This window comes from Trachymyrmex cornetzi, unplaced genomic scaffold, assembly GCF_001594075.2.
Source record: "Trachymyrmex cornetzi isolate Tcor2-1 unplaced genomic scaffold, Tcor1.1 scaffold1137, whole genome shotgun sequence".
NCBI classification, from domain to species: domain Eukaryota; kingdom Metazoa; phylum Arthropoda; class Insecta; order Hymenoptera; family Formicidae; genus Trachymyrmex; species Trachymyrmex cornetzi.
Genome location: NW_017295694.1, coordinates 201,045 through 219,513, shown reverse-complemented (window position 1 = coordinate 219,513; position 18,469 = coordinate 201,045). Strand labels below are relative to the sequence as shown.

Below are 18,469 nucleotides of genomic sequence, written 5' to 3'. Positions count from 1 at the left end.
GTAATCAAGAAAATTTTACTAAAATTTGTTCTTTAAAAGAAAAAATACATATATACAAATACATATATATATAAATGCGTCGAAATAGTTATTGAAGGAATCTTGAACTCAAAAAATGACATAGAATGTTTCCTTTTTTAATTCTTATAAAAAATCTAAAAAATATGCAGTTCTATGTTCAATTATGTTATTACTATTATTATTCTGTCACATATTTAAAATAGTAATTTATAATTTGATATATTATAGTATCCTGTTTAGGGGAACCTTCTTCAATGATCTTGATCTTGACACATGTTTCAAGGTCATCACCCTAAGTAACCTCCAACAAGTTTTAGCCGTTGCTCGTTATTCGTTAAAAAGTTATTAACAGTCAAAGTTAGTAATTATTTCCCTGTTTTACATGAAAAGTCAGATAACTCTAAGCAGAGAGAGGTGTGGGGTAGACCGATTAAGAGAAGATTTTCCACGCGAAGCGAGTTTCACCCCACCTCTCCCTCTACCTAGGGGCGCACTATTTTCCCCGTAAAGTGAGGATAATTACCACGCATAATTAAAATATCGGTTGAGTTAGGTTATAGTTTTTGGGGACAGTGCCGTCCTCATAAGGGGACGGTATGTATTGCCTCAACGCATACATTTTACAACGCGAAGCGTCCGAGTTTTCAAATGAAGGGAACGCATGATTTTCCACGCTAATAGAGTGGAAGATATAAGTATCTTGTACGCCCCTAAACAGGGAAGGAGGTGGAGTGGTTCGCGTTGCAAAATGTATGCGTGGAGGCAATACGTGCCCTCCCTACGGGAGGCGGCACTGCCCCCAAAAACTATAAACTAACCCAAACCATATTTTAGTTTTAGGAAAGTCATACGCTTCTAGACAAGATCATGAAAGGAGGTGGGGTGAACCTCCTTTCACTTAGAAAGTTATGCGCTCATATACAGGGGGAAGGTGGACCTCTCTTCGCGTGGGAAATCATGCGCTCCTACGCGAAGAAAACTGCGCAGCAATGATTACTGTGCCGAGACAAAATTTTCACCGCACAGTAATTGTTACTTGTGCGGTGAAAATTTTTTCTCGGCACAGTAATCATTGCTGCGCAGTTTTCTCCGTGTAGGCAGACAGGGAGATGGGGTGGATCTCCATTCACTTGGAAACTCAGATGCCCCTTCGCAGAAAGGAAGGGTGGAATTCGTCTCGCGTGGAAAGTTGTATTATCTCTCTCTCTCTCTCTCTCTCTCTCTCTCTCTCTCTCTCTCTCTCTCTCTCTCTCCCCCCCTCTATCTAGAGTTATTCTACTTCTTAATAAATTATAAAACAGGGAAATAATTACAAACTTTAATCCTTAACTTTTTAACGAATAGCAAGCGACGACTAAAATTTGGAGGTTATTCAGGATCATGACCTTGACAACATATGCCAAGGTCAATCGAGGGGGCACCCCAAACAGATTATATTTACCTTAAATATAATGAAGTGACTTATTGATATTTATAGCAAGAAAAAAATCTTTCATTATCTGCGAAATCTCGCTGATACAATACAAGAAATAAAGATTTTAAGGATTTTGATGATATTTATATACTTAAAATAAATTCTAAATATACAGAATATTAAATATTTTATAATATCTTATGTGTATGTGCGCGTTTTATTTTAGCTTATCATCTATGTTAAAGAAATTACTGTCTTTGAACTTCAGCATGATTTATGTGAACAGTGTCTTAAGGTTTTGCTTTATTGGTGTCATGCTGAGCACAGTGAGTAATAAATGTTATCATTAATTATTATATGTGGTATGCTTGCAAACGCTTCATTCGAGAGATATTGCCCCATACAGCACCGAAAGTTTTTAAAAATTTCTTAGAAATATTTCAACTAAAAAGTGAAACATTTCATAAAAGTTGCAAAATATGTCTGCAACATTTCTAAGACAACTCTGGAATAGCAAAATGTCTAGAATAGCAAGAATCTGCAATTCTTGCACATAAAGCCTCGTTAGAAGGTTGCTGAACAGTTACAAAAAAATTCTGCAACTTTTTTGAAATATTATCAAAAAGATTTCAACTATTTCTAATACTTCAAAAATGATGTTTAAAAATATATATTTAATTTATAATTAAGTAATATTTAAATTTATTACGTTCAATTTATATCGACATAATAAGTAGGTAGTATATAAAGGGGGATTTTTTAAATCCAGGTCCTCTGAGGGGGGGTGAGGGGCGGGGGTAGCCGCGGCGCTGGGGGGTCCGCGAGGACCTCTATTAAGCTGGATCCCCCACCATCGAAAATCAAGTTCGGAATAGGTCAAAAATTTAGTACTAATTAGGTGCTAATTTAGTTAGTACCCTATTCCGAAATTTAGTGCTCAAACCGTTCAGCAGTAAAAAAAAGTGGAGGAGTCCGGCTTAAAAGCAAGCTGGACCCTCCCATAAAAAAAATATATACAATGCACGTATACAAAAAATAAGTGCACAGGGAATTTAGTGCTCCAAAATAGAATTTAAAAAAATTTAAATATAGCGTTAATTCAGATATTTCAACATGTATTATCGAAAATCAAGTTCAGAATAGGTTAAAAATTTAGTGCTAATTAGGTGCTAATTTAGTACCCTATTCCGAAATTTAGTGCTTAAACCGTTTAACAGTAAAAAAAATGGGGGATCCAGCTTAATGGAAAGCTAGACCTCCATAAAAAAAATACAGTACACGTATACAAAAAATAAGTGTACAGGGAATTTAGTGCTAATTTAGTGCTCCAAAATAGAGCCAAAAAAAATTAAAATATAGCGTTGATTCAAATATAACGTTAATTCGAATATTAGAGCGCGCCGCGCTTTAAAGTACGTTACCCGATCGTCAAAGAATTAGGCGCATGATTTCGATATTAAAATAATCCTTGGACATCGTAGTATCGAAATATATACATATCAGAATTTAGTGCTCACTGTAAGTCAGTGAGAATAATTAATACATCGCGAAAGACCGCGCGCCGCGCTCTAAAGTTCGTTACTCGATCGTCGATATAGAATATCCTGTGAAAGTATTGTACGATAAATGTAAGACACCCTGTATATATACACACATATTTATGTATATATGTATATGATTATAAATTTTACATTAAATAAGATATTTTTATATTTTCTGAGGTACCTTCAACGACTGTCCCAGAAGCTCTTTCAATCGTCATGTTCGCATGTGGTTCAATAGTTCAATTTTACATGCTGTGTTCTTGCGTTCAACAGTTACTAGACGCGGTAAGTAGTAATTTCATTAAAAAAAACGTCACAAAATTAAAAAAAAATGTATACCAAATACATAAAACGCATTACTTAAAAAAGTTTTTGTTAAATATAACTAATATATATATATATATTATAATTAAGTTTAAAATTAGAAATAATGTAATAGATTCCAACGAATAAAATTTCAATAATCAAATAATAAAAAGGCAAAGGAGCAACACTTGTTCGTGTTTTAAAATATTTATATGTTTATTGTAGACTAACAATTGCATACCTACTTACACTTACTGATTAAAGGTTGCAAGAGATTTTTTTGTATGGTTTTTGAAATGCAGCCTACTCACTGAGCGATTGGTTTTTACTTACGGTCCATAAGTAAGAATCAATCACGACCCTGAGTGACCTTGAACAAATTGTAACCGTCGCTCATTGTTCGTTAAAAAGTTGTTAACAAAAAAAGTTCACTCGGGGTCATGACCAACATATGTCAAGGTCAAGGTCATTGCAGGTCCCCTATACTGCATAATTGATAAAGTGGAAATATGTAATCTTAATACCATTCTTAGATAATGCACTTAGTTTAATATTAAGAATTCACAAAGATAAATATCCTTGAACATTACTTAACAACAAACTATGATGGATGTTTGTCAGAAGGATTTTTATCTTTGTGAATTCCTAATATTAGACTAAGTAAACCATCTAAGACATTATGATTATACATTTCTACTGCTGATGGACAAATAAATAAAAATTTCACACATCCAATTCATAGCATAGAACAAGATCTTAGGAGTTGGGATGTTCAATCTTACACTCGATACTTCATATTTAATATTACACCGGCATACACTAACATTCGCCACAAGAGATTAGAGATAAATTCATTTACAACAATTGAAGGCGTTCGAAGTATAGGAATCTCGATAGGATTTCGATTTTATGAAGATTTTGAAATATAAAATAGCAGCGATAATTTTATTACACTGAAAAGAACCTGAAAAGGTCGAAATGTCTGTATGTACGTATGTATGCATAATTGTTAGCTACAATACATATATAAATATTGTAAAGCACGAACAAAAAGCATAGTTCCTTTGCCTTTTTACAACTCGATTATTTGAATATGTATAATTATTTAATATATTGTTATATGTTTAATTCAGAGTCAGCAAATAACAAATAAAGCATTTCACGAAAAGTGGTATCAGTTTGGATCATCTGTAAAACGTACATTTATGTTAATGATATTAGGTAATAATTTAGAATGCAAGCTTTCGACGTGTGACAAATTTAATTTGTCTCTACCATCATTCATGACAGTAAGAGTATTTTATATATTTTTACAAGTAAAGGTGTTATCGAGCATAGTTTGTTTCAAATTTTTTCTGGTGATTTTTTAGATCTTAAATCAATCGTATTCGATTGCTCTTCTACTCCTACGAGTACATGAATAATAACAAAGAATATTTGTATAAATTATTTAAATGCGGCACTTTTGCGAAATCGAATGCTTATTTTTCAAATTAATAAAATTTTGAACACCTTAATTAAAATTAGTAAAATTATATTAGAAGTATGTGCAATTATTATAAGATAACTTCATTAAAAAATTATTAAAAGACAATGAAAACGTATAAATTAGAAATGACAATATATCTCAAATAAAAATTTTTGCGGTTTATGTATATATTCATGGAATAATTATGTATACTCATGGAATCTACACTAAAAATAGATTTTCTAAATCTAATGTAAAAAATATTTTATTCAAAATATAATACTAAGTTTCAACCATTTCTTTGTTTAATATAAATATTTATTGTTTAGTAAATATTTATTCAAACAAAAGAAAATATTGAATCAAAAAAAGAAAGAAACACTTAAATCAGATAATATACGTTTACGTTTAATAAATTTATGTGCAATAAGGAAATGTTTACTTACAATTAGTACTCTCAAGAAAATATTATTTGTATTTAGGAAATTTTTTTCAATATACAATAATCATATCTTTGCATAAATTTATAATCGATAGAAATATCTATAGCCAAATTCTAATTATTTACTCATTTAACTTTTTATTTTAGAAATCATCCTTCTCATAAATTACCTGAGATATCGAAATTTATTAAAATACCATCATTTATTTGCTTCTTGTTAGCAATACCTTGTGTGCAACTGCACAAATATTAAGACATATATCAACAAGCAATTTCACTGATTCAACTGCTGATCAGCTATTATATAGTGAATGAGAATTAAGTTGTTGAATTATTTGCAAAAGGAACTGTGCACGTCCGTGATAGCATTTTATAGAACATACAAAACAGCACATTTGATGGCGATTTCATTTCTTACATATTAATCCGCAGTTTTCCATCGACACGAGTATAAGATACTGCGATTCAGTTAAGTAATATAAATTTTACATCTCCGCGACTACCGACAGAGCAACTATCGAAAGATAATGGAATGCTTCAGCAGTGATTATTTTAATAATCACTACTAGAAATTTAAAATGCCTATTACGGTCGAAGCTGGATCTTGGTTGCTTAAATAATTCAATCTTGAATTACTAATATATACTATTGTATATATATATATATATATATATATAAACATATGTATATATAAACACACATACATATACATTGCAAACGAAGATTATATCATTTATAATAATTCATAGTTCGTTATTTCTCTCATTACATTTGTGCACGTTTGTATAATCACAAGTATTTTTACATTATTTTTTTAAACATTTTAAGTACATATGACCATATGTGATTATTTCGTGTTTAAATTGTGCGGGTGTAGTTGGACCCAAATTTCATTGGCTATGTTCATCGTGCCGCCATTGCTATGCGCAGTGATATACCTGGATATACCTTTCTTCTTATACCATGGGAGTGCCAGGGGGCTGATTGCACTTTTACCAAATGTTGAATTGTGAAGTTGACGAGGTCTGTTATTTTTAGTTTGCACAGTTCATCTTTTTTTATCTTCCAGTGTAAAAAAAGAAGGAAGGATGAATTATGCAAGTTCAGCTAAAAAAAAAAGGTTTGTTAGATAATTTGAATTTTGTTTCAAAGAAAGATATCGATATTGTTAATTGGTCGATATTCCTCTTTTATCGATATATATCGTTATTAGTTGCGACTATTTTCAATCCCTTCACAGAAAAATTTTTGGTTAGGAAACAGACATGATAAGCACGCTGTCTGCAACCGGGTGCATGCGATTTGTCATTTGTGCTTGGTCGATCTAATGAAATTTAATTCCAACGTGCGTGACTTTATTCCAAACTTATGCGACGCGACGTTTAATTTATCCGCATTTCAGATCATTCCGTTACGATCCGATTTAATGCGGCGATCTGAATTTTATAGCCAGCGTATTTGGAACTTGTCATGTTGTGACGTGACGTAAGTTAAATTTTTGGGACTCAAATCGTCGCAAACATTATAAAAATGTACCCGGTTGATCTGACAAAAACGGTTCCACCGGCGACTGCCGATAAGAAGGTGTCCCTAAGTGACGCCGATATTGACAAGATCGCCCTGTTCCTCGTTGGTAATCAGCAACGCTTCAGAGAAAACATTATAATCCCCAGAATTCTGGGACCTGTACAGATAAAGACCATCGAGGAGAAGAGAATAGACAGCGTGATGGAAAGCTGTGCTTTTAAGAGCATTATGAGTTGTGTTTTAGGTATGTCTTTTCACCACTCCTTTCTGTAAACAAATATCAAAATATCATTAAAAATTATAGATGTGTAATCCTTTGCAGATTCATATGTCAAATAAGGGTCTACCTAGATAAGCTTACATAGCTGAATAACCATTCAATAAACATCAACTAACAGTAACATAATGAGTGCTTTCCAGCAAGATGACACAGTCAGTCATTAGGCCTGTTCTTTTTGATTGAACTTTTGCACCAGTTCATCTTTCTTCTTTTTCTCTTTAGGGGGAAAGAAGAGGAAAAAAGATGAACTGGTGCAAAAGTTCAGCCAAAAAGAACAAGTCTATTGTATCTTTATTGTTTGCTAATGTTAAATAAAAATGGAATGATCATTATATTATATCGTGTCTCTTGCACTGGAAAGCATCAATAATATCAGCGTTATAATTTCCTTTTAACAATGTAATTATTATGTTCATGTGTTACATTACATTTATATTGTTGAATAGAAAATTATAATATTGATGTGTTACTGTTAATATTTACTGGACATAAAGAAAATGATCTAATTTAATTTTATGTTCAACCTTATTATGAAAATGTAATTGGATAATTTTCTTTATATATATAATTATATAATTATGCAAGTTTGAATAGATTCTTTATGGTTCTGAAGTAAGATTTTAAATTCCAGTTTAACTTACTGTTTATCTTTTTCTAATTTTTATAACTAGAAAAAAATCTTTATTATTTACAGAAATTTATAGGATATTTTAAAAATAATATCCGATTATATAATATATTTAATTGTATTTTTGGAATCTTTACAGATTTCTTTTAATAATAAAGATTTTTTAATTCACTTATCTGTAAGAAATAATTTAGACTGCAAAGAATGAGATTACAACGGTCAAAATTATATCATGCTAATTGAAATATTCATCTTTTAGGATATGGTTTGGGAGCAGCTATTGGATTATTTTCTTCCAGCGTGAATCCCAACGTAGCGAGCGTTGAGAGGCAACAGAGCGCACGAGAGATATTAAAGGAAATGAAAATCACGACCCTTAGCTACGCGAAGAACTTCGCGGTTGTCGGATGCGTATTCTCCGCTATCGAGTGCACAATAGAATCGGTAATGCTCCAGATATGTGCGTTAGATAAGAAATCTTATTTTTGGATACAATAATCTGCTCGCACAATATTAAGGAATAACGCCACTCTAGAGCTCGAAAAAAAGACGTGTTTTTGATAATTTTTTACGGAGATACAATAAAGGAAATGGGAAATCTGTTTATAGGAGTTTATTATACATTTTGTTTAAAAATGTTAATTAAAAAATTTTTTTATTTACTTCAAAACATGTATAATAAACTCCTATAAACAGATTTTCCATTTCCTTTATTGTATCTCCGTAAAAAATTATCAAAAACACGTCTTTTTTTTCGAGCTCTAGAGTGGCGTTACCACTTAATATAAATGTTGTCTTGATTTCAGTACAGAGGTAAAACTGACTGGAAAAACGGCACTTATGCAGGCGGTTTGACGGGTGGATTAATTGGCTTAAGAGGTATTTATAATTTTTCCGTGCGTTATAATTATTAATGTTTTTGAATTTACTTATTTAATCTTATTCCTTGCAGCCGGTATAAAAGCGGGCATAGTCGGTGCCGCAGGCTTTGCAGCATTCTCAACGGCGATAGACTATTACATGCATAGATCTTAGACTGCAGAGCACAGATTGTTAAAAGATATATATTTGTATAAAAGAGATATAAAAATTTATCTAATTACGTATCTATACAATTCCTGTATAAAAACATGGAAATGTTTGTAGTGTAAATATGCTCGTAAACTAACATCGTGTGACTGAATTAAAAGCGTAAAATATATTGCCTTTTTTAATTAATTTACCATCTAATATTTATCCAATTTCACGTTTGAATACGAAATTCTCTTTCTTATATGTAATCACATTTCATGTTTCGTTGTATTGTATGAAACAATTCGCACAAAGAGATGTTTGTATGTGATACACGTAGAAAATTCCTAAATCTGTAGTCACATTCATCTTAAACATTATGTTTTTACTTTTATCATGTATGACGAATATAATATTTAGGAATACATTTATCGTTTACATATTTCGTGGACTATATGCGTGAAGAAGACTTAGAACAAAGAAGTTATGAGAGAATGGCCAATTGTAAAAAAAATATATAATGTTATACAAATACAATTAAAATTAACTTTGGATTGATATTGGTCTCTCTTCTAAAAAATGGTACGGCACATTCATACTTCTTTACTTCTAAGTCGCTTAATATTAATAATTATATGCAATTGTCTTTAGATAATCTAGCGCGATCAGTCCGATGTTTTTACTCGAGGATTGTATTAGCCTTAAAAAATTTTTTATATATTTGTCCTACATGAATTCAATATGAGATTCTTTATTCAATCAGCAATATAAGTTTTACCTATAACTTATTATGAATATATTGCCCAGTTGTGGAAGTGATTCTTTTAATGTAAATGAACTGTTTATAACAAATTGTTTGCATAATTGTATACGAAAAAGTTTGCATTTCTAACATATGTTGATATTCTACTGTGATAGTGAGATAGATAAAAATTGCAAGGCACTTCTTTTCATAATTTTTTCTATTGTATGATTATCTGAGATAAAATTCCTATATTTTACGTCATGTATATAAGATACCTAATATTTTTTTTTTATAAAAGATGCTGCGTGAACAGCTGAGCGTATACCGTGTTTTTAAATTAGGAGTTATTAGACGTTAGCTTATATGAGATATCTGCTTTTGCAATTTTGTTTCATTGGTCTCGTTTTACTTATGCAATAAAACCTTATCTTATATTCTTATTATGTCTATGCAAAATGCACAATATGAGTAAAACATTCGATAATTTGTCAATAATTAAGACATCACATGAGAAACTGTTGAATCAAAAACAAATACATTTCTTTGTCATAAAACAAAAATGAATCCAAATAAGATTCCCAGTAAGTACTCGCACAGTAAAATCTTCGAAATAGAACGATTCGAATAAGTTTTGTTAAAAAAGAAACAAGCTACTTAAGTGCCTTACCTGTAAACCTTGGATATGCAAACATTTGTTTCATACTGTGTCGCAATTTCAGACCGATTTTATTAGTCTGCTCGTTCTGGACGAGGCATTGGATGTCGTAACAGAGCCGTCGAGAGTCCTCACGTCGACAATCAAAAGTTAATACTATGTAGAAACATTAGTATTTTTATACTCTTATATGCCTATAAAACGCGTGGCGCGTATCAAAATGAGATTTCCCTAATAAAAGACGAGCTTAGAAAAATATTGCGGTCGAAATCAAGACCCTAATCGTGTGAATCACTAATAAAATAAAGTTTTATAAATCATTTTGGCACTCGCGTAACAATGAGGAGTCGTTTCCTTCATTTCATACGTCAGTACACAAACGCATATTCGATCAAGGTTGCTGTTGTTGCATCTGCGCTTGCATCACAGCCAGCAATTCTTGCATGTGTCGTATTTCTGCTTCCTTCTCTTGCAAAATGCGATCCTTCTCTGACACGGTGCTGTTCTTGTCAGGTTCCGTGATACTGTAAAGAAAGAAACGAAAGTCGAAATAACGCTCATACAATATCATAAAATGAAATATTTGTACTCACGTTGTTTGACGTCGGGGCGGCACCGGAGCTCCTTTTGCCAATCTTTCGCTACGGTAATTCTCGTAATGTACTTCTTGCGTTACCTCCTGTAAATCTTGCATATGCGTGCTATAAAGAAAATATATATCAATATTTACGTATATCAACGTAAACATTGTATCATAATAAAACAACAACTTACATCAGCATTGTCCTCAACTTGATAAAATCGCAATGATCGGGATTCTCCACTTCAACAACACCCCATGGATATAGTCGACCACGTACTCTCTTTCCTTTGACCTCGAGCAAGGTATTTGCACCACACACTGCGAACGGGACTGCTTCTTTCAACTGACGTACTTGTTCCTTGTAATCCTCATCCTCATCACTATCACAGTCCGGTAAAGGATATATTTTGATTCCATTGCCTTCAATTTCCTCCATAACTCTTTTTTTCAGGCGCAAGACTTCTTTTTTGGTAAGTACATCAGCTTTTGCTATTACAGGTACTATATTAACTTTGTTATGAAGTTGCTTCATAAACTCGATATCCAACGGCTTCAACCTGGTCAACAACAGGGAAAAGAAGAATCAATTATATTATTTGCTACATGTTTTAATTCTAAACAATTACTTTAATTTTAACAATGTGTACCCATGGCCAAATGGAGAGATGAAATAGAAACAACAATGTATTCTATTATCCACGATATTCCTCCTGTTTAGACCACTTTCGTCACGAAGAAATCTCTCAAACTGATCGTCTATGTATTGAATAATAGCTCGGAAACTATCCGTGTTATCAATTGCATCTCCATAACCAGGTGTATCAACAACTGTTAATCTAAGTTTCACGCCCCTTTCTTCAATCTCGACCGTTGAAGCATCAAGTTTGACAGTTTGATTTGTTTTCTCTATTCATAAAAGTACAAACATTTTAATTATATAGAAATTCGTAAAAATCGCATGTCACATGTATAAAATAAAAGAAATCATTTTTGCTTACCGACTGCATCAGGAATTATTCGCTCGGGATACAAATCCGTAAGGAACAAACTGTTTACCAAGGTGGACTTTCCGAGGCCAGACTCTCCCACAACCATAAGCGTGAACTCAAAGCCCTTCTTCACAGATTTCCGATGCACTTGATTCGGCAAATTTGCGAAGCCTACGTATCCAGGTGTCTCCAGGCTCGCAAACTGGAAAAAAATGTTCCAGAATTATTTACAGTATCTTTAGATAAAAGATTTGTTTCTTTGATGTCCATTTTCACCAATGATTAATTTTAGTCTTGAATCCTACTCATTCTTCATTTTTTTCTAATTCAAAAAATTACAAGACAAAGAATAGGTTAATCCAAGATTAAAATTAATTTATATTAGAAAACAACAGTTTTGCTGATGCCTAACCATTTGCAAGCTACTATAGTCTATTGTATCATATTTTATGCTTATATCTAGGCCTGATTGTACCAATGTTACTTTAGGCCTGTTCTTTTTGGCTGAACTTTGCACCAGTTCATCTTTCTTCCTCTTCTTTCCTCCTGAAGAGAAAAGGAAGATAAACTGGTGCAAAAGTTCAGCCAAAAAGAACAGTCCTTTTGACTTTAAGCAAGACTTAAAACTTTCTCTGTCTCTGTCTCTCTTTTGCTTTAAAACGAGACAGAGTTTTAAGCCTAGTTTAAAATCAAAGTAATGTTGGTGCAATCGGGCCTTATTCTGTTAACATGTAGTCTTTTTCATAGAGCTTTGTAATAAATTAAATTAAATTAAATTGAATTAAATTAAATATATTAAAAACTAGCATTAACTGAATTTCTTTTGCACCATTCATCTTTCTTCCCTTTCTGTCCATGTTGGAAAAAAAGTAGTGAAAGATTTGTTACTGTTAATAAATGTAATTAACTTCACCATTCAGTGTTGGCCCTGATTTACAATTTAAATTAATTTTGTTAGATTTACTCATTACACCCTACATTTCCAATTTTGTTACTGCGAATAATTACAATCATAAATTTATATCCCGCGATCAATGCTTTTCATTTACCAGTCGTGCAACTTTTTTTCATACACAAGAGACTATGGACCTTCTACAATAACCCGCAAGTCAGAAGTTCTAAGCGATCTTAAGTCATAATCGGTGAAGTTGGCCAATAGCCAACTTGAACGACTTGATTAAGACTGGTTAAGACTTTTGACGTTCTGACTTGTAGCTTATTGTAGAAGGCCCATTTTAATTAAGTCTAATGGCAGGCATTGCGATTCATGTGACACGTAAGGCGGAGACACTTACCGTTTTCACGCTCTCGCTCGACATGTCGGATGCGTGAATCCGTAAACAAGCTCTGTGTCTCTACCGAAGGTCGCGGTCAACTCTAGACCGCTATTTCTAGACCGACGCGGCCGCGAACGAAAATGTGCGGCAGGACACGGCGGCGGAACGCACAGATACGCGTCAATACGCGTGCACGACGGGGAAACAGGTTACCTCGATTTCAAACGTATCAGACTTCGAACCGCATTGTTCGATCAATATCACTCGATACGTGGCGCGTTTCGCCGCGATTTAATCAGCTACGGTAGTCGCCGAAAGTGTCGCGTGGTCGCACCGTGTCCAGGCACGACGGCGAGTCTCGAGGAACGGACGGCGCAGTGCGGACTGGACTGTACAGGATACGCGTTGTGTGACGGAGAGGGGGGACACGATGAATCGGAGTAAGTTGAGGCGTGGCAACCGAACAGCTGAACGGCATTCCTTTACGTCCTCGCAAAAAGCCACGTTGCGATGGTTGCGATCTCGTATATCGACCAGGGTAGTCCACGGTGATGTATCGACAATAGCAAAAACTATCAATTAAATTAAAATATATGTATATACAATTTGTAAATAATGATGTATCAATAAATCTCATACATACACACTATACACAAAATTGTTTTACTTTTTAACATACTATTTATATTTATTATATTTAAGCAAACAAAATTTAATGTAAATTTTATATATATTATTTATATTTGTTATTTAAGCAGACAGAATTCAATAAAGCGCAGAATTTGTCCAAAAAAAAATATATATATATATATGTATATGTATATATTTATATACATATGTATATATAAAGAGAGCGAGAAAGAGATACACAAGGCGCATTTACAAAATGTTAGGAATACACATTGCATATTATTCACAAATTACATCTCGCTTATTTATTTTACTGTAACCGATTTCACTTATCCTAATATACTGCACAGATACGAGGCAAACAGCTACTTTATTCAGGAAATATTATCATATACAAGCATTGTTTTACATAATATTTATTATTATTTCGAGGTTTCGTTTTTTATTTTATTTGCTATTCTCACGACGTTTCTTGCAATTCCTCAACGTCAACTGTTAGCACTGGTTAATTTATTACATAATTATTAATATATAATAATCGGCGCATTCCCTTTATTCGCTCCCCGCAATGTAGAAATTTGTTGAATCACTCGCATGTTATACTTCACAATCCTTCATCATTCTGGTCGATTGGAAAGAAAAAAAAAGAATGTTTAGTAATATTAAACAATTGTATGCTATTATCGTAACGAACGTATGCCTTGACGAACGATTGATACACAATGATCAGCGTTGTACGGTATAACGTAAAAATTCTATGGAAGGAAACGAAACTTAGTGTAGTCGCCACTTTCCTTTGTACTTCTTTAAACCCGGGCTTAGTCTCAAGTACAGATAAGAAATACTAGCATTAAGATGAAATATACATGCTGTGACATTTTATATTTGTGATAGTTTGTACATGTACCCTCAGTATTATTACAGACACGAAACCCAACATTAAATTGACACGAGTATTAAAATGTACTCAACTGCGTAGCATCTTAACAATCATTTATGTATATAAATCGCTATCACTATTGGAGCATGCATTTGTGCATACACATTTTTCTCTTTATGTATATTGTAGTTACAAGTACTCTATTTTCATTGAGAATCGAAAAGTTAATTTATAAATACAAAAGATATTAGAAGAAAAAAGATGTTTATTCTTGATTAAAAATGCGCAAAGAAAAACCTTAGAACTGTGTAATAGATTTATGTCTGTAGTGTGTATATATATATATATATATGTATATGTATATATATATATATATGTATATATATATCCTTCTTTGCGGGTGACACCCCTTGTAAGAATTAAAAACAAAAGGGTATTTCCTGATTGTGAATGTTCGAAGAATCACCACTAGATTTTTAGGAAACTATGAGGGAATCTTAGATCGATTTTAAAATTTTGTGTCAACAATGTTTCTTTCTCCAATTTCCTCGGGGAAATCTGAGACTATTGATGATATCGTTAATTTTACTTGTCCAGCTGCATTTTCAATTTTTCTTCTCGAGGCTTTGCACCTCCGTAAATGGAACTTGTTTTACTTGATTCCGCAATTGAATTCACAGGCTCTTTAACAGTCCTTGGCTGGAGCTCCAAACGTTTTCTTCCAGTAGTGTCTAAAGTAGAAAAAAAATGCTATTAAGTATGTATAATACATTACTTAACGTGTGTATATACATATTCTCGAGATTTTAGATAATTTAGAGATAGAATAATTGTTTTATTAAACAAAGAGACTCAGATTTGATTTTCGGTCATTCTACAAATATCAGAAGGAATTTTTTTAAATGGAAAAATGTTCAAGAAATAAATTTATTTAAAAACACATAGATCCAAAGTTACTTTGCGTGGTTCTTTATTCTGAATAAAGCTTACATCTTCAATATAATAGAAATATAATAGAATATATCTAGTTTTAGTTTTTGGACTTTATTGTTATAAATTCGTATAAAAAATATGTAAATTATAGAAATGTTCTTATAAAATAATATGTGGTCCCATGTAAAAGCAGACTTATAACCGACAAATTTCAGATTCGATTCAGACTTTTATTCCATGTACGCTTTAAAAGATTGATTATGGAGTTAAAAGTTTTAAGTGAAAGTAGAGTATCAAGTGATACAGTATGAAAGTGTAACCCATTTTGGGAACAATAAACTACAATACATTAAATAAAAAACAAATTAATAACATATACACAAATATATATTCTTTTCTAAGATTTCTGTATAGTGAGTACAATATTATAATTTAATAAAAATCCTAAAAGAGAATTCAAAATATGTATTTATATATACATTAGTTTGTTTTTATTGTATTTAATGTAATATGGTTTATTAGTTAGTTTTCCTGAAATGAGTTATATATGCATATATGTATACTTATATCAAGAGACACAGTAGTATCTCGTGCTAAGTTGTTTACATACCTGGGGGAGGAGCATCTTTGTAAGGGTCATCTGGGAAGGGTTTTCGGTCTGAACCACTTCCCCGAAGTGGAGGTTTATTAGTGTACGACCTACTAGACGTACTTCGCGACCAATCACGATTTCCACCTGTGTCGTCGTTGAATTGGCCGTAATTGCCTCTATTACTTCTAGAATCCCATCTATCGTTACCTTGCCTACTACCTCCATGGGGGCCTCTATCACTGTATCCTGTGAATAAACGTTAAGAAACTTTATTGTAGTTGATATTTGCAGCAAATTAAACATTTATGATAGAGAGAAAATTAGTTCAGCATTATAAGCATTAGCATTGTTAGTATGCAAATATAAAATTTACATTGCAATTCTATTATTATCGAATATAAAAGCGTATAGTGTTTACTTGAATATGAGGATTTACTATCAAAATCGTCGCCGTATCCACTACGGCCGGAATCTCGTCCTTTGAATCCACTTCCACTGCTGCTGCCCCCACGACCTCTCCTATCAAAGCCACCGCCACGGTCATTTCTTTTTCCTTCTGCTACATCGATCTTGATCAAACACTTGTCTACTTCTACCGCTCCGTCCATTTCCAATGCTGCCTCCAGATCAGCCAAGTCTTCAAACTCGACATAGCAGAAGCCCTTAAATCTATAAATAAAAAAAAAAAATTTTTTTTAATCAATCGATATATATAGATTTGCTTCTCTAATCCAATTAATACATACTTGTCAGTATCCCTGTCTTTAACCAATCTGATGACTTTGACATTAAGCTTCTCAAAGATTTTGTCAACGTCGCCTTGTACAATTCCATTCGGCAAATTTCCCACATACGCAGTATATGGTGGTTCAGTTGGTAAAGGTTTTCTACTTCGATGAGTTGGATAATCTCTGAATAAAGAAAAATATCTTGACAGCTACTTATTTTTACAAATGTAAAATATATTAAATTATTGGGGCTAGAGAAAGCAGATTTGTAACTGATGTAAAATTCTTTAATATGATTAGTCTTGCCCTTTATTTCTCACTAGATTTAAACATATTTGAACTAATAGTATTAAAGAATTTTACAATTGAAAAATTACTTTCTCTATTGAACACATTTTATTACTATTGTTTGTTATTTTGAAATACTATGTGTACATACGTTTATAAATCATTACGTCCAATTGCAAGGTAGTTGTATAGATATTTCTACATCTTTTTCATTCATATGTTATTAGCTATGTTAGTTATATGAATTCTCTGAAGAAAAGACTTCATCTCTCCCAATAAAGTCAAATATTATTATAAACGTACATTAAAATAAATCTGTATCAACTGCATTCGACTGCTCTCTAAAATCGCAGACATATTCAAATGCTAATACATATGTTTTTATAGCTGAATTAGTCGGACTTATACTTAAAGTGAAGTAGGTACATGTTTGACATTTGACAAAAGCAAAAAGTAAAATTCTAGTACAATCCAGTGCAGCAATAAAACAAAACTATTATACAAAATAAATAAAAAAATTGCGAATTTATTCTGTTTCTTTTAATTATTTACATATTTCAGCCGAATGCATTTTCCAAGTGAGAAAGCTCGCCAATATCCATCTAGCACGCGCGCGCGCGCGCGCGCACGCATATCGTGTATGTGTGAAGTGAGAAGAATGTTGTGTATCAAAGAGACAGGTTGACGTGAGACACGATAAACCGCGAACACGTGAACGCGACGACGAGGGAAAACGGAGTTTATATCGACAGCACACTCGAGCACTTCACCAAGAAACGCGACGCCGCTGCACATCGCATGATCGCGCCTTGCTTCGTCGCGATCCTCCTTCCCTCTCCGTCTATCACCATCTCTCCATCTCTCGCTTCCTCTCGCGGCGTGCACCGCACGTGCATCGTTCCCGAGGACGGCTCCGCTTCGTCACGTCGCGCCGCATCGTCGAGGTCCCGAGATCCGCGGGTCCGGGTGGGCCCAACCGGCCAAAATAAAGCCGCGTGTCGCGGCGCCTCGCAAGGTGTTGCGCTTGCACTCCCGTAACTCACTTAACCTTAAAACCGGGGGATATACGCGCGAGGGACGCACGCGTCCCGGACGGTTGGATCCGCGGCACGTGCGTCCCGAGGCCACGGTCACCCGTGACCCTCCCGGCGGCGTGACACGGCCGCAAACACGGCCGATACTTGCCTTGAATCGTCGTAACCACCTCGACCTGCCATATTGAATGCACGGAACTGACCGGGACCGCGTGAGTCGATTCAGTCACCGTGCGCGCGGCACCATCGCGCCTTAACACTCGACAATTTATCAACGTGATATCTTGGACGTACGCGCGTCACTTTGCTCGCCGGGTGAATTTATTCGAATAAAATGATGACTCGGGTGTAATGACACGCGATACGGAGAGTACTTCAAGACCAAACTCGAGGGACTCGAGGGTTCATTCGGACGTACACGTCAAATCGACCAATCGCGCGTTCGACATGAGCACGGCTTCCACGAGACTAGACGACCGATTGGTCGACGACCG

The 18,469-nt window shown here is 33.8% G+C and overlaps 3 protein-coding genes across 4 annotated transcripts; 1 reads left to right on the top strand and 2 right to left on the bottom strand.

Moving 5' to 3' along the window:
- The first annotated feature begins 6,725 nt into the window (after positions 1–6,725).
- Positions 6,726–8,744, top strand: LOC108764559 (mitochondrial import inner membrane translocase subunit Tim22). Its single transcript, XM_018512843.1, has 4 exons — positions 6,726–6,966; positions 7,890–8,074; positions 8,437–8,509; positions 8,583–8,744. Exons 1-4 carry the CDS (start codon positions 6,726–6,728, stop codon positions 8,663–8,665), a joined length of 582 nt encoding a protein of 193 aa, XP_018368345.1. The 3' UTR covers positions 8,666–8,744.
- Positions 8,745–10,038: 1,294 nt separating this feature from the next.
- Septin1 (Septin 1) lies at positions 10,039–13,533 on the bottom strand. The gene is made up of 6 exons (XM_018512835.1): positions 12,909–13,533; positions 11,623–11,815; positions 11,272–11,530; positions 10,816–11,181; positions 10,635–10,742; positions 10,039–10,565 (listed from the first exon to the last, which is right to left on the bottom strand). Exons 1-6 carry the CDS (start codon positions 12,930–12,932, stop codon positions 10,433–10,435), a joined length of 1,083 nt encoding a protein of 360 aa, XP_018368337.1. The 5' UTR covers positions 12,933–13,533; the 3' UTR covers positions 10,039–10,432.
- Positions 13,534–14,906: 1,373 nt separating this feature from the next.
- On the bottom strand, positions 14,907–18,354 carry eIF4H1 (eukaryotic translation initiation factor 4H1). 2 transcript variants are annotated; one of them, XM_018512650.1, is made up of 5 exons: positions 18,127–18,354; positions 16,672–16,836; positions 16,344–16,594; positions 15,944–16,171; positions 14,907–15,131 (listed from the first exon to the last, which is right to left on the bottom strand). In XM_018512650.1, exons 1-5 carry the CDS (start codon positions 18,156–18,158, stop codon positions 14,986–14,988), a joined length of 822 nt encoding a protein of 273 aa, XP_018368152.1. In that variant the 5' UTR covers positions 18,159–18,354; the 3' UTR covers positions 14,907–14,985. The 2 variants fall into 2 exon arrangements, with proteins under 2 accessions (XP_018368152.1, XP_018368154.1); XM_018512652.1 differs by having other exon boundaries at positions 16,362–16,594; positions 18,127–18,351.
- Positions 18,355–18,469: the final 115 nt, after the last annotated feature.

Bases quoted from the DNA above. Each gene is read 5' to 3' on its own strand.
- Septin1 (XM_018512835.1), bottom strand. From the start codon at position 12,932: ATGTCGAGCGAGAGCGTGAAAACG. The intron at 10,743-10,815 runs GTAAGTTGTTGT...TTTTCTTTATAG, and splicing joins AAGTTGAGGACAATGCTGAT to CACGCATATGCAAGATTTAC. The intron at 10,566-10,634 runs GTGAGTACAAAT...CTTTCTTTACAG, and splicing joins CCGCCCCGACGTCAAACAAC to TATCACGGAACCTGACAAGA.
- eIF4H1 (XM_018512650.1), bottom strand. From the start codon at position 18,158: ATGGCAGGTCGAGGTGGTTACGACGATTCAAG. The intron at 16,172-16,343 runs GTAAACACTATA...GTTTATTCACAG, and splicing joins TAGTAAATCCTCATATTCAA to GATACAGTGATAGAGGCCCC. The intron at 15,132-15,943 runs GTATGTAAACAA...TTTCTACTTTAG, and splicing joins CAAAGATGCTCCTCCCCCAG to ACACTACTGGAAGAAAACGT.
- LOC108764559 (XM_018512843.1), top strand. From the start codon at position 6,726: ATGTACCCGGTTGATCTGACAAAAACGGTTCCACCGGCGACTGCCGAT. The intron at 8,075-8,436 runs GTAATGCTCCAG...TCTTGATTTCAG, and splicing joins TCGAGTGCACAATAGAATCG to TACAGAGGTAAAACTGACTG. The intron at 8,510-8,582 runs GTATTTATAATT...TATTCCTTGCAG, and splicing joins TGGATTAATTGGCTTAAGAG to CCGGTATAAAAGCGGGCATA.